The sequence below is a fragment of the Rhineura floridana genome, chromosome 7 (genome assembly GCF_030035675.1).
Source record: "Rhineura floridana isolate rRhiFlo1 chromosome 7, rRhiFlo1.hap2, whole genome shotgun sequence".
Taxonomy (NCBI): Eukaryota; Metazoa; Chordata; class Lepidosauria; order Squamata; family Rhineuridae; genus Rhineura; species Rhineura floridana.
This window is the reverse complement of record NC_084486.1, coordinates 82,378,153-82,391,828: the sequence shown is the minus strand read 5'-3', so window position 1 is coordinate 82,391,828 and position 13,676 is coordinate 82,378,153. Positions and strand designations below refer to the sequence as shown.

At 40.3% G+C, this 13,676-nt stretch overlaps 1 protein-coding gene across 1 annotated transcript in view; it reads right to left on the bottom strand.

Annotated features, from left to right (window-relative positions):
• CFAP43 (cilia and flagella associated protein 43) overlaps positions 1-13,676 on the bottom strand; it is a 79,836-nt gene that overhangs the window by 34,926 nt on the left and 31,234 nt on the right. Inside the window, exons 16-22 of the mRNA XM_061636074.1 lie at positions 12,177-12,329; positions 11,378-11,508; positions 10,361-10,532; positions 8,217-8,315; positions 6,015-6,092; positions 2,194-2,319; positions 544-648 (exon numbers count right to left, since the gene is read on the bottom strand). Of these exons, the coding sequence (XP_061492058.1) occupies positions 544-648; positions 2,194-2,319; positions 6,015-6,092; positions 8,217-8,315; positions 10,361-10,532; positions 11,378-11,508; positions 12,177-12,329 (864 nt within the window). The remainder of the gene's footprint in view (positions 1-543; positions 649-2,193; positions 2,320-6,014; positions 6,093-8,216; positions 8,316-10,360; positions 10,533-11,377; positions 11,509-12,176; positions 12,330-13,676) is intronic.

Genomic DNA, 13,676 nt, shown 5'->3' with positions numbered 1-13,676 from the left:
TTCTCACTTTTATAGATACTTTAAAAAAAATTATTCCCCCCCCCAAAAAATATTTTTATTAGTATATAAGAGAAATAGCTCACTACAAATGCAGAAAACATTAAACATTAAATAAAATCAGGAGGAGGAGATATATGCGTACATTAATACCCTATCAAGACTGAGGAATGGGTTGCGGAGAGGAGGTACAAGACATGCAAGCAGCACAAGTCAGGGTCATTTTAAGAAAAAATAAAATTGCGACAATCTCCAAATAAAATCATATTTTGATGGAATGCACTAGCCGTGTGTTTACCTAGTCATGTAGGTTGCATAAAGCCATCAAGTAGCTGCAAAGTCTTGAGTAAAAATTTTATTGTTCACATTTTATTGAATTTTGTCCACGATAGCCTCTGGCTTATGGGACACTATCCTGTATACACATTCAGCATGGGAATAAGCACCACTGATAATAATGGAACTTACTTTGAGTAGACATGTAAAGGATTGCTCTGTTAATTACTTTAGAACAGGACAAAGTTTAAAAAAAAAGTCAAAAGTTACCTTAACTGAACGCCCTTTAATAGCCATGTTATCCCAGCATTCTTGTTTGATGAGCTCACGTAAATAGCAATTGGCTAGATTTTCCATCTCTATATCCTTCCTTACCTTTTTTATAACAGAGAAAACAAAAGAGAGGGATATAAATCCCACTGGTTTTCATGTAAACCTGTGCAGGTATTAGAATGTGCTAATCTGAAAAGGTTACCCATCTAAACTCTTCTAAGCTGTAGAAAGCACCCCAGACATCTTACATCATTTCTTAAGAATGGAACTTTGGGTAATTTCCACCCTGGGCTCCTACTGGGAGGAAGGGTGGAATTTAAATCTAATAGTAAATACATAAAGAAATGATTGATTGATTTAAAATATTTTTAGACCAATTTTTAGGACAGAATCCTCCCAAGACACATAAAGTGATTACCTGATATACAAATCAGTTTGAGAATTAAATGGACTATATTATCTAAATCACTCTGTTCTTTAATCTCATTGGCATTTAGTGTGTGAATGAAGAATGAAGCAAATGTCTTACAAACATGGTTTACAGTGGAATTTTTTTCTTCTAGACATGTGCAGATTCTATAGTTAGAAAAGTTGCAACTGAATTTGCACCGGTTGTAGTATTCCTGGCTGCACAGAGTGCTGATATCTGTAGGAGGGCACGTATGCACGACTAGGAAAACAACTGCTGAATCCATTATAACTTCTGATTTGTTTGTACCCTCAAGGAGTGAATCTCTGTTACCCCAGAATAAGTGATTATAAGTAATGTGCAGGTTATGGAGTTCATAGCTTCACAGACAAAATTCCCAACAAGGAGTATGACTGAAACATTTTTGATTTCCTGTCTATGTTAAAAAGGATTGTTTTCTCAGAACTGTGAAACAAGCTCTGAATGCTGATGGTATACAACAACCCTGGAGTGTCACATGAGAATCCAACAACTGTTGCTAACTGTGAGACTGAAATGCACCTGTAGTCTGAGCCTTTTAAGGTTTAGGTTGTTGCTATAGGAGGCAAAGAACACTAAAGTAACACCAGCTTCAGAACCATTTCACCATTTCTCTTTCCTCAGTGCTTGGTCTTGTTCCCCTAACCCCAAGGCTACAACCTGACTTTTATTTATAGCTCCTGCATCTCCCTGCCATCACCACCACTCCACTTCCTTCTGTAAATGATATTCAATTAGGAACCTGTAATTTATGTCAATATTCCCAGTTTCCCTTAAATATATATAGTTGTGAGAAGCAGAATTTGGATGTTTTCATTTCAGATTCTGGATATTTTTTGAAGCAGATGCCACAATGGCCTTGGTCACCTGTTGTTATAAATTTTATAAACTTTAATTTTAAAGTGTAAATAAGCCTAATGTTCTGAAAACCTGTACCTATAAAGTAATATGCTTTCACCAAAACTGTGTTTTTTGATGTTTTTGTGCTTTTAAAAAAAGAAATACTTAAACTCACAGTACTGATAGCAGAAAGACATTTTCCTAACACTCATACTTTACACTTTGTCCATTACCTTTGGTAATAAAACGTTTCTGCCAGCATGTAGTTTTCCTTTGTGCTAGGTCTTTATCCTCTGCCCAGTGTTTTCTTCTGTTCTGCAGCAATCAAGTTTAATTCTCTCCCCACAAGTTTCCCTTACCCTTTCCACTTCTGTTTCACTATGCACTTGCTGTCTCTCTTGTTCTTCTATGTCCAGATTGAACTCCTGTTGTTCCAATTTCTCATTTTTAGGTACCATGGCATTTTCATACATCATTTCCTGAATCTATTTTTAAAAATTATAAAATATTAGTGAGGGAGGCAAGAATGCATATCTAAAAAGTGACGATGAGACATGCATCTCCAAACATAGAGTAGACATGCATGACACCACTGCAGTGAAACAGAGCCTTGGAGTGTGTCCATTTTGTGCCTCTGAGTATTTGGGGAAACTGCATCTCCATGTATTAATAACAAATATCAATCTAATTATGAAACTATAGGAGGTCTGTCTGAAATGATACAAACACTGCTCCTCCCCATGTAAGCATTGGAAAAGCAGCCACAATAACAATCACACAAATTCTGCAACTGCAGCCCATAAGGCACACACCAGATAAGCATTATTAGATGCTGCAGATCCTGCTGCGTAGATTTACACTGGTGCAGATGCACTCTTAGCTCAATAATTAATATGTTCATCATATTTACATAATGGTTCCCAAATGTTTTAAGAAGGAAATATGTGGATCATATTTTTGATTAATTGGGATCGATGTGACTTACAGCCTCTATAAATAAGATCCCAAGGATTTATAATACTGCGTTGACTGACTCCAATATACGGTATTTAGCTCTGGTCCTGCTTACAGCTTGGCCATCTACCTATTACCTCTTTGGTAGGCATTACCGTCCCTTCTGAGAATCACTGTTTTAAACAGTGAACCACTGTAATGATCTTATCTCTAATAACTCAGGGCAAAACAGTTACATGATGTGGTGCTCCCAAATGGCAGCCATGTGGAATGGTTCCATCAAGTAGAGATTCTGTGCATTGGTCCTAGTTATTATTCACTAATAGGCAAAAAATCTTGCGGTATAAGAACATACCTATAGCCCACAGATATTTCTATCAAACTTTAAAAAGCAGGGAAATTGGGCAGCTATAGTGAATGCACCAGGGGAGCAGGAGACCTGACCTCCTCTCTCAGATATTGTACTGACCTACAAATTGGTCAAAATGCAAACACCATTTGGGTTGGTCTTCCACAGTCCAATCCACTTCCTATGTAGCTTGGAAAAATTTGGTAACATGTGCCTCTGAGCATATGGTGAGTGGTGGCAACACCTGCAATCAGCCCAAATAATAGAAACAAGACATGTGCTGTGCTGATCTTGTTTTAGCAGGGACGAAGCAACATTATTAAGGCAGTTGATATAGTTCAGATGGTCACTAAATATGTCTGATTTACTTTGCAATTTTAGTGAAGTTTCCTATAGGAAATCATTTTCTTTTGTTTCTGTGAGTATGTGTACAGCAACACTTTGCAAAATTTACACTAAAAAAACTCCAAAAATAATTGTGGAATAATGGCATTGACTATTCTGTAGAATAGTCTCCAGTGGACATCAGGAGTGTCTCAGGTTGCACAAGATAAAACAGTGGGAGGTGAAATATATTCTAGCAAAATTCTAGGTGTACTCTATGTTTTTAATTGACCGTGCCCACCTTGCCTTAAATGAAGTGGTTTAAACATAGCAGGCTGAAAACATGCATCCTCTTTTTTCCAACATAGTCATTGCAGAAGTAGCAACATATTGTAATCAGTCTGATTTTACATCAAACTGCAGTTTCAGATTCAACTGTTAATGCACCCAAAACAGAAATAGAACATAACCTCCAGTTTGAAACACAAAATGCTATCTTCACCATCATATGACATTGACCAATAAAAAGGCTTTCAAATTAATAAAAATAAATTTGACACATATTTCTAGGATGAATAATGAGGGAAATAAGATTTTCTAGTTTAGATTCTCTGTAGAAACATTAACAACACAGGAAAGAAACAAAGTAAGAACACCAACAAACATACAAAAATATAATTCTCCGTCTTTGGAGATGGCAGGTACTGCCACCACTCACCATATGCTCAGAGGTACATGTTACCAAATTCTCCCAAGCTACACAGGAACTGGATTGGACTGTGAAAGACCAACCCAAATGGTGTTTGCATTTTGACCAATTTGTAGGGCAGTCCAACATCTCAGAGAGGAGGTCAGGTCTCCTGCTCCCCTGGTGCATTCACTATAGCTGCCCAATTTCCCTGCTTTTTAAAGTTTGATAGAAATATCTGTGGGCTATAGGTACATTCTTAAACCGCACTTTTTTTGCCTATTAGTGAATGTAGTCTCCGCACATTCAGAGGAAGATCTTCAAACTATCCTAAATGTCTTTGCAGAAGCACATGGAAAGCTTGGGCTCTCACTTATTATTTTAAAAAAACCAAAGTGCTTCATCAACAGGTGCGAACTAGTCCTTCTGTAGGACCATCAATCCAGCTTAATGGTGCAACATTGGAGAATGTTAATTACTTTTTCTATCTTGGCAGCCATCTCTCTGTAAAAGCTGACCTCAATGCTGAAATTCAACATCATCTGAGCTCTGGGAGTGCCACATTCTCCCAAATGAAGTATAGAGTATTTGAGTATTGGGACATTCACAGGGAGACCAAAATGCTTATTTACTGTACTATCGACCTTACTGTACGCCTGTGAAACATGAACCATTTATAAACGCCACTCCCAACTTCTTGAAAGATTCCACCAATGCTGCCTCCGGAAAATTCCCAATTACTTGGGAAGATAGATGGACTAATGTTAGCATTTTGGAAGAAGCAAAGTCCACCAGTGTTGCAACAATGATCCTTCAACATCAACTTTGCTGCACTGGCCATGTTGTTCGAATGCCTGATTACCGTCTTCCAAAGCAGCTACTTTACCCGCAACTTAAGGATGGAAAACAGAATATCACTGGATAGCAAAAGATGTTGAAAGATGTTTTTAAAGATAATCTAAAAAAATGTAACATGAGCATCAAGAACTGGGAAGTTTTGGCCCATGAGCGTCCCAATTGGAGGTTGGCTATTATCAAAGGTGCTATGGACTTTGAAGAAGCACGAGTACAGGGTGAAAGGGTCAAATGAGCTAAGTGGAAGGCACGTCAAGCAAATCCTCATCGTGACTGTCTTCCATCTGGAAAACTATGACCCACTGTGTGGATCTAGGATTGGCCTCTGCAATCACTTACGGACCTACCGTTAAAGACCTTATCTTGGAAGACAAACGTACTCAGTCACGAGTGATCCCCACTGAATGCAGTTTTCTGTTATTAAAACAACAGAAACTAATGAAATAATACATTATATTAAAGAAGGGGGAGAAGTGCCCCAAAAGAGCAACAACTTAAAAGCAGAAAACAGCAGGCTGCAAGATAGTTGAAATAAGCATCTGACTTGGTCCTCAAGTGTCCTGTCCCCAGGTAGAATCAACCTCAGCATATGGATGTGTAACTGTTGCCAGATGTGCAAGGGCTGGCCTGCTTTTTGTATGCAGGGCAAAGTAGAATAAAGATGCAGACATTGAAATATATCTCTAAGTGACACACTAGGTGCAGGTCTGCTCTGAAATGCCCTTCACACGCAGCTGCAGCTGTGCAGGAGCCTATTAGGGTGTTGAACTGACTGTATGAGAAATATCCATGTGATCAATTCTGCCCATTCACAATAGCTCTCAGTCATTTGGTGTCCTCTCATGGAATAATACAGCTGTGGCTGCAGCTTAAAGGCCTTGCGAGAACAATGGATTTAAAGCTACGCCTAAAAGCTACAATGAAATGGCCAGCATAATCATAGTATCACTATGGAGAAGCTAAAGGGCAGTGTCCTAAAAGTGCCTCTGGCAGTTTGTCAACACACACACCTTTTTGCGGAGCAGTTTAATTCCATTTTTTACTTCTTTTCTCTTTTCAGTAAACTTGTTAGTTTCGTCCTTGATAGCCTGGAATGTAACAGAGAACCAGAGAGAAAAATAATAGAGTGAAAAATACAGGGTTTTTCTTCTTTTTTATTAATTTGATTTCTATCCCATCATTCAATCCAGAAGGATCCTCAAGGTGGCTTACATAAAATGTACAATACAACACCACTGTCACTGCTTCTATCCCCTCTTTCTAAAAGATATATCCTCTGTTTCCCCCAGGACTGTACATCTTTTTATACTAAGGGCCAGGAACAGAAGCTGTGTCTTGTCTTGAGTGAGCTGCTAGGTAATTAACAATACAATCCTAGATGTGCAAAATAAAGCACAGGTAAACTCTAATGGGGATTATAATGTGAAAACCTTACTGCCTGTCGTTTCAGTCAAACATCTTGACTGGAACAGAAATGATGACAGGCAGCGATGGTGACTGGGTGACCAACCAGCAGATCAGCTTGTCAATGAGTGTCCCACTCACATGCAATCCTCTGCTATCTCTAGTATAGACTGCAAACTTCCAGGGTGCCGCAAATGAATGTTTTGAGACAAAGATCAGGTTCAGACAGCACATTCCCAGTCCAACAAATCCTGTTTTGTTGTTGGATTGGGAATTAATGATGAACTTGAGAACCCTCTCCTTCATAATAATAAATAATAATAAAATTTAATTTATGTGTCGCCTATCTGGCCAGTGGCCACTCTAGGCGATGTACATACAATAAATTGCAACAAAATAGAATACAAAAATACAGTGTAACAGTATAAATTATGCTAACAAACAATATATGGTAGGCAGTATTTAAATCATAAGGACATTAAACCTCCCCAGAAGTCCCGAAAGCCTGTTGGAAAAGCCAGGTCTTTAAGGCCTTGCAGAACATATTCAGGGAAGAGACGTGCCGAAGATCTTGTGGGAGGGAGTTCCAGAGGGTGGGGGCCGCCACTGAGAAGGCCCTCTCTCTAGTTCCCGCCAATCTAGCTGCTTTGGTTGGCGGGATTGAGAGAAGGCCTTGAGTGGCCGATCTTGTCAGGCAGCATAATTGGTGGCGTTGTAGGCGCTCCTTTAGATAAACTGGGCCGAGACCGTATAGGGATTTATAGGTTAGTACCAACACCTTGAATTGGGCCCGGAAAACAACTGGAAGCCAGTGTAGATCGAACAGCACTGGCGTGATGTGGTCCCAGCGATGACTGTTTGTAAGTAGCCGAGCCGCCGCATGTTGTATACGTTGTAATTTCCGGACCGTTTTCAAGGGTAACCCCACGTACAGCGCATTACAGTAATCTAATCGAGAGGTGACCAGGGCATGTACCACCAGTGGGAGCTGATGAACAGGAAGGTAGGGTTGCAGCCTACGTATAAGGTGTAGTTGATACCAAGCTGCCCGGCTCACAGCCGAAATCTGAGCCTCCATGGACAGCTTGGAATCAAGTACAACCCTGAGGCTGTGGACCTGGTCCTTCAGGGGTAGACTCACCCCATTGAACTTCAGGTCAACAAATCCCAGCCTTCTCTTGTCCCCCACGAGTAGTACCTCGGTCTTGTCGGGGTTCAGTTTCAGCCTATTCCTTCCCATCCATCCACTCACGGACTCCAGGCACTTGGACACGGTCTCCACAGCCAACTCTGGTGAAGATTTAAACGAGAGATAGAGCTGAGTGTCATCCGCATATTGGTGACACTGCAGCCCAAATCTTCATCCTCTCACTTGCTGCACTTTAAGAGCAGACTTCCTGGTTTACTGCAATATCCAAACTGGGAAACTGTGGCTTGAGAGTTCCCTACAGAACAGGCCTTCAAACCATGATAAACCATGATTTTGCTGGTTCAGACATCATAGCAAAAAACAAACTAAGGAATTGGGCACGCAAAATGCAAGGAGACTGGAAAGGAGGGAACACTCAAGCTTGTTGCTCTTCTCAATCCAGCAACCCATGCTTTTTTATTTTTGACTGGAAGTTCTATGTTTAAACTTGTTCAAAGAGAAATCAAACAGAAATGAAAAGAGGAGCATTGGTACAGACCACAGCCCAAGCTGTTTGGCTTTCACAAGTTGTTGAAACTGGGCTGGCTTTAAAAACAGTGTGACAGGGGGGAAAACATTCCAGTTGCCATTGTGATTTTATTACAGTACTGGAAAGTACCTTCTCCGCTTTCTGGTCTAGCCATGTTGTCTCATCAGATTTTGCTTGAGTCAGAAGAAAGTATTCATCTTGTTCTGTTGTATCAATAATAGATCCCTTCTGCAACATTATATTAAACAATAAATAAAAGTAAGACAGGACCTGGTATCAACTTGTCTTCGTTTCACAGTTCTCTGACACCTAAATATTTTTAGTATTTTTTAATTTCCATTTTATAAATTCAATTTCCATTTTATAAATTCAATTTCCATTTTAATGGTATTTAACATTTGCTTTTTCCATTTTTCTTATGGTATGGGGCAGTGTAAATTTAAATAAATCTGAATAGATGAAAAAATTAAAAAAGGTAAAGGTGTCCCCGCACTTGTAGTGCGAGTCGTTTCCGACACTTAGGGTGACGTCTTGTGACGTTTACTAGGCAGACCGTATGTATGGGGTGGGATTGCCAGTCCCTTCCCCGGCCTTGTTTACCCCCCAGCATATGCCAGGTACTCATTTTACCGACCACGGATGGAAGGAACGCTGAGTGGACCTTGACCCCTTTTACCGGAGATTCGACTTCCTCCTTCCGTTGGAATCGAACTCCGGCTGTGAGCAGAGCTTCGGCTGCGTTACCGCCGCTTACCACTCTGTGCCACCGTTTATCATGCATATACTCCTAACAAGAATTAACGAATACTAGTAGTACAATACCATGATTGCTATTATTACTGTACACAAATGGTTGTGTACATAAGCTTTACACAGTTTTTAAATCAGAAAATTAAGTACACTTTCATTCTGGTCTGGGGCCTGCCCAGCCTGATAAACCCTTGCCACCCACTATATTCCCTTGCTTCTAAAGGGATTTTGGTTTACACTAAGCATTACATTTACTAAAGCAACACCACAGCTATAGACGATTAATGCTATGGAAGACATCACAAAGTGGGACTGGATGATGATCCATAGCCTGTACCTCATTTATATTTCACCATCCCTTCAAGGAATTCGGGATGGCACACACAGGGGTTACCCCTAGGAGTCAACAGGTTTTGGGTGGCCTTGGTGGAGAACCACAAATGTATCATCACTATGGCATGTCCCTGCCTCAAGGGTGGGGGAATCTTTTCTTAGACAGCATGAGGCACTTTTCAAATGCATAATGAGGTCTGCAACCTATAGCTCAGAGCTGGTGGAAGTTGGGGGAAGCATGCAGGGACTTTCTCCCCTCCCCCCTGCCACCTCCCACACAGTTAAAGTTCCAACTGCCTGGCAGGCTCAGAGACAAACCTCTGCACCTCCATCATCCCCTTTAGTTCAGAGCCAGAGGTTTGTTTTGCTTTCAGCTTGTACCCAGGAAGTGCAGATCTAAAACATATTACAGGATTCCACTTCTATTTGGGGCTGGGTAAAGGGATCATTCTTTAACTTGTAGCTCCAGTGTTGGGAGGAAGCTTCAGACTCATCTCGCTCAATAGAGCATGACTAATCTGTCCCCACGGCAAGGGAGATGACCAAGATTGCCTTCAAAATGACTCAGTGATATAGGTCTGGGTCATCCAGTGAGCTTCCAGTCTTTACTAGTTTTCATGAGTATGTTCTGACTCTGATAAGCTGAACAATAAGCATGTGATTGGCTTGAAAACTAGTGATGCATAGAATACAGATATACCTGATTCCCTAAAATATTGGTCTGTAATTCCATACTGACACCTGAATAGGCACACAGGTACCCAACCAGCCAGACAGTCACCAACTCACTCTGAAGCATGACCTTTCGGCATATATAGTATCATCAATTCTGTTGTGTATTCCTACTCAGCTCAGTATGACAGTTTCACACAAGAACCTCAAGCACATCATCTTATCCAGAGCATTCATCAGTAATTTTTCCCATCCATCCTCAGACAACAGATCCATGTGCACAGTATCTCATCCACAACCACCACTCATGAGCATCATACATTGCATTGATGTTTCCAGTATGACATCCTGTTTCATAAGTTGCAGCCCAGAAATGGGGGGTGGGGGAACTAAAGAAAAATTCCAAGATCAAATGGGAATTTCCTTCACACAAAAATTACTGATCTAGTTCTATTTCCCAACTCTCCTCTACACAATGTATTTTTTGTACATTTTAATATATTTTAAAAGTGTAAGACCTGAGAAGAAATACTCTCAAAGGACAACTTATAAGTGGGATTTGATGTCATCGTCCATTCTGACATGGTCTTTAGAAATAAGTTTTCACAGAAAATATAGTTTTCAAGCATGTTGTTAAGAAGGTAAGTTGCATAGTCAGTGGCATCCTTCAATTTGCGCTCTCCCAACCTCCTAGAAAAAAAAGAAAAGCTAAGAGAGGAGGAAATTGGTATGGTTGTACTAGCATTATTAGTAGGCTGATCAAAAGATTTTTAAACCAAATCCTATTCATGTTTACACAGAAATGATTGACTCAGAATTGTATCCCTACTCAATTAAATTACGGCCCCTCCAGACATGCTTTTTATTGTGCATTCCTGATTATTTGAGCTCATGATGGTATTGGGGTGGTTGGTTATATGCGACCCCACTTTCAATACTGATTTACAGTTTATTTTTTGTCCTGCTTTTGTTGTGCTGTAGCGCAAGAGTGCCCGTCCAGATGACAATAATGCAATACCACTGGGGAAGCATCACAGAAAAACTAATGAAATTGAGTGATATGAGGATAGTCCAGTACAAATCTACCACTAATGCATTGTTATTGCATCAGTGACATGTTGCAGAATACACCTGCAATAGTAATAATAAAAAGCTGGAGGGACCCTTAGCTGTCCATCTTTAGCTGATGTAAAACTAGTTGTTTGGGATTAGATCAGCGTTTCCCAACCAGTGTGACTCCAGATGTTGTTGGACCACAATTCCCATCTTTCCTGACCATTGGCAATGCTGGCTGAGGCTGATGGGAGTTGTGGTTCAACAACATCTGGAGGCACACTGGTTGGGAAAGGCTGGGTTAGATAATGATCCTGTAACACAGTCAGAGAATACAGCTACATTAAAATATTTAAATTGCTGTGTTGAATAGTAAAATAATAGTGTAATAGAATTGCTGGAAGTCATATATCATATAATCATAGAATCGTGGAGTCTGTCTGTTGTATGCTGTGTACAGGTATTCTTTCGCTCATACATACTTCCATTTCAGGCAAACAAGTGCTCCGTCCTGCAAGCCATTTACAAGAATATTTTGGCCATCCAGTGAGAATGCCAAAGATCTGATTCCTCGTCCGTGATATGAATGGCAGTGCTCATGACTCAGAACCTCCTTGGAGTGAGAGAGAGTGAGAGAGAGAGAGAGAGAGAGAGAGAGAGAGAGAGAATGTCATCTGACTCTGGCCTTTTGGATTCTGGTCTGCCTGTACCGGAACCAGACCATAAACCAGCCTTGGACCCCATGAGAGAGGCCCGATACTGCATTAAGCTAAATTAAGTTTTACCCAAATAGTATGAATATGAAGAAGTGGTAACATTTAAATGTAAACACGTTGTCCTGTTATAAAGATTGCTTTGTTTGTAAATGGATCATTGAATTAGTGGGAAAGACTGACAGTTTATTTCTAAGTGAGGCTTGTGAGATACAACGTAGAAAATTTCTTCAGTTAGCACTCTGCCAAGAACCAGCTATTGGTCCCAGGCTGAAAGCACATGAGGCCACCACCTTGCTGAAGCTAAGCAGGTCTGGGTCTGGTTAGTGCCTGGATGGAAGACTGCCTGGGAACCGCATGTATGCCACTTTGGGTTTCTATGAAGAAAGGAAGACGGGGTATAAATGCAATAAATAAATAAATAAATAAAATATAGAGGTGACCCTCACAATAATACAACAAAGTCCAATTTGTGAACATTACTTCATGTGCAAACAGTTAGCTTAAATCCCTATGAAATACTTCTGACAAGTACAGGTTTAAAACGAGCTACACTGTAACAAATTACCATATTTGAAGCATCATGGATAAACAATAGGCCACTCTCTGCAGCTGAAGCTAACCACTTGCCATGAGGTGACAAACGCAGGAAAGCCTGTCCACACTGTTTGCTTGCTGTCTTTTTCTCTGACAAAATGATTGGCTGGTCTTTCCAGGTTATCTGTGAACCAAACAGGAAATATCACATAGCAGATGAGATTCTGATTGTGATAGCATTCAAGGTTGCTCATGTCAAATAATGAAAACAAAACAGTAGAGGATTGGACATTAAAAATCCAGACTGGCTATATTAAACTTTATGGGGACTGCTGCTTGTAGCTCCCTTGGTTCCCTACTCACATACCCATTTTCTGTGCTGCCCCTTATGAATGGAACAGCTTCTCCTTTGAAATCTATGAAGATCTTCCATCCCCTCTTTCAAATTTCTCTTCAAATCGCCACTTCTGCAAAAATGTTTCCTAGATCACCACAATCTCAGCTTTTTCTTAACTTTTCCATTTACCCCAGCTTTATCTTGTGAGTGCTGTTCCTCTTTTCAGGTTTTACTGCCTCTTCTACAGTTCACCCTATTGGGCAGAGACCATGTCGCTTCTGTGTTTTATACAGTTCATTACTAAATGTAATGCAGAAGCAGTAGCTGCTGCCCAGAAGTGCACTTGCCCTATGAAGTTCTCACGAGTATCAGGTTCCCTGAATGCTCAGTGCCTACACAGCAGTCCTCATTGCAGCCTTCAACTTGCAAACAGAGCTCCTCCCACCCCAGTTTCACCACCTACTGTAAAGCAGAGTTAGAAGGGTGGCAGGAAATCCCCTGTTTACAATGTGAATGCCAAATCAGGGACTGGGATAGCCAGGCTGATGTGCCACTGATGTCATCAGTGCTTGGAATGAACTAGTTTGGTTTAACAAAGGTCACCATATTGGTTCAAATAACTCACAGCCACAAGTCTTCACTGCATTTGGGGACAGAACTTTGAACAAATGCTAGTTCATCTTCAAGTTCATTATCTTACATGTGTATCTTCTCTTTAGATGCTTTTGGCCTTTAAGCTTAAGAATGTGAAACAATTCACATTCCACTATGTGTGTGTGTTTTGATGTTTTTTTGGTCTTCTTAAGTATATTTTATACTTCATCAGAGCAGCTTGCAACATTCTGATTGCTGGTGGTTTTTTTGTGTTTGTTTTTTGTTTGCCATGGATCATTGGGATGAATTTGAAGTGAACGTGAACTGAATTAGTTCCTTTTGAAAAGGGCCCAACGTGAACTGGAATTAGTTCCTTTTTTAGACACACTAAACCTGAACCAGAACTAGTTCCTTTTAAAAATGAGCTTCCGAAGCTCTGGATGTCATCACTGTGCACCAAGGTCTAGAAATCCAATCTAGACCCAAATTATCACATTTCAGTGCCTTTAAACTTTTTTTTAAAAATCACAGACACTTACTACCAAGCCCAATTCAGATTGGGACTACCAAGAAGAAAAGGGGGATTAATGGTTTCCTTCT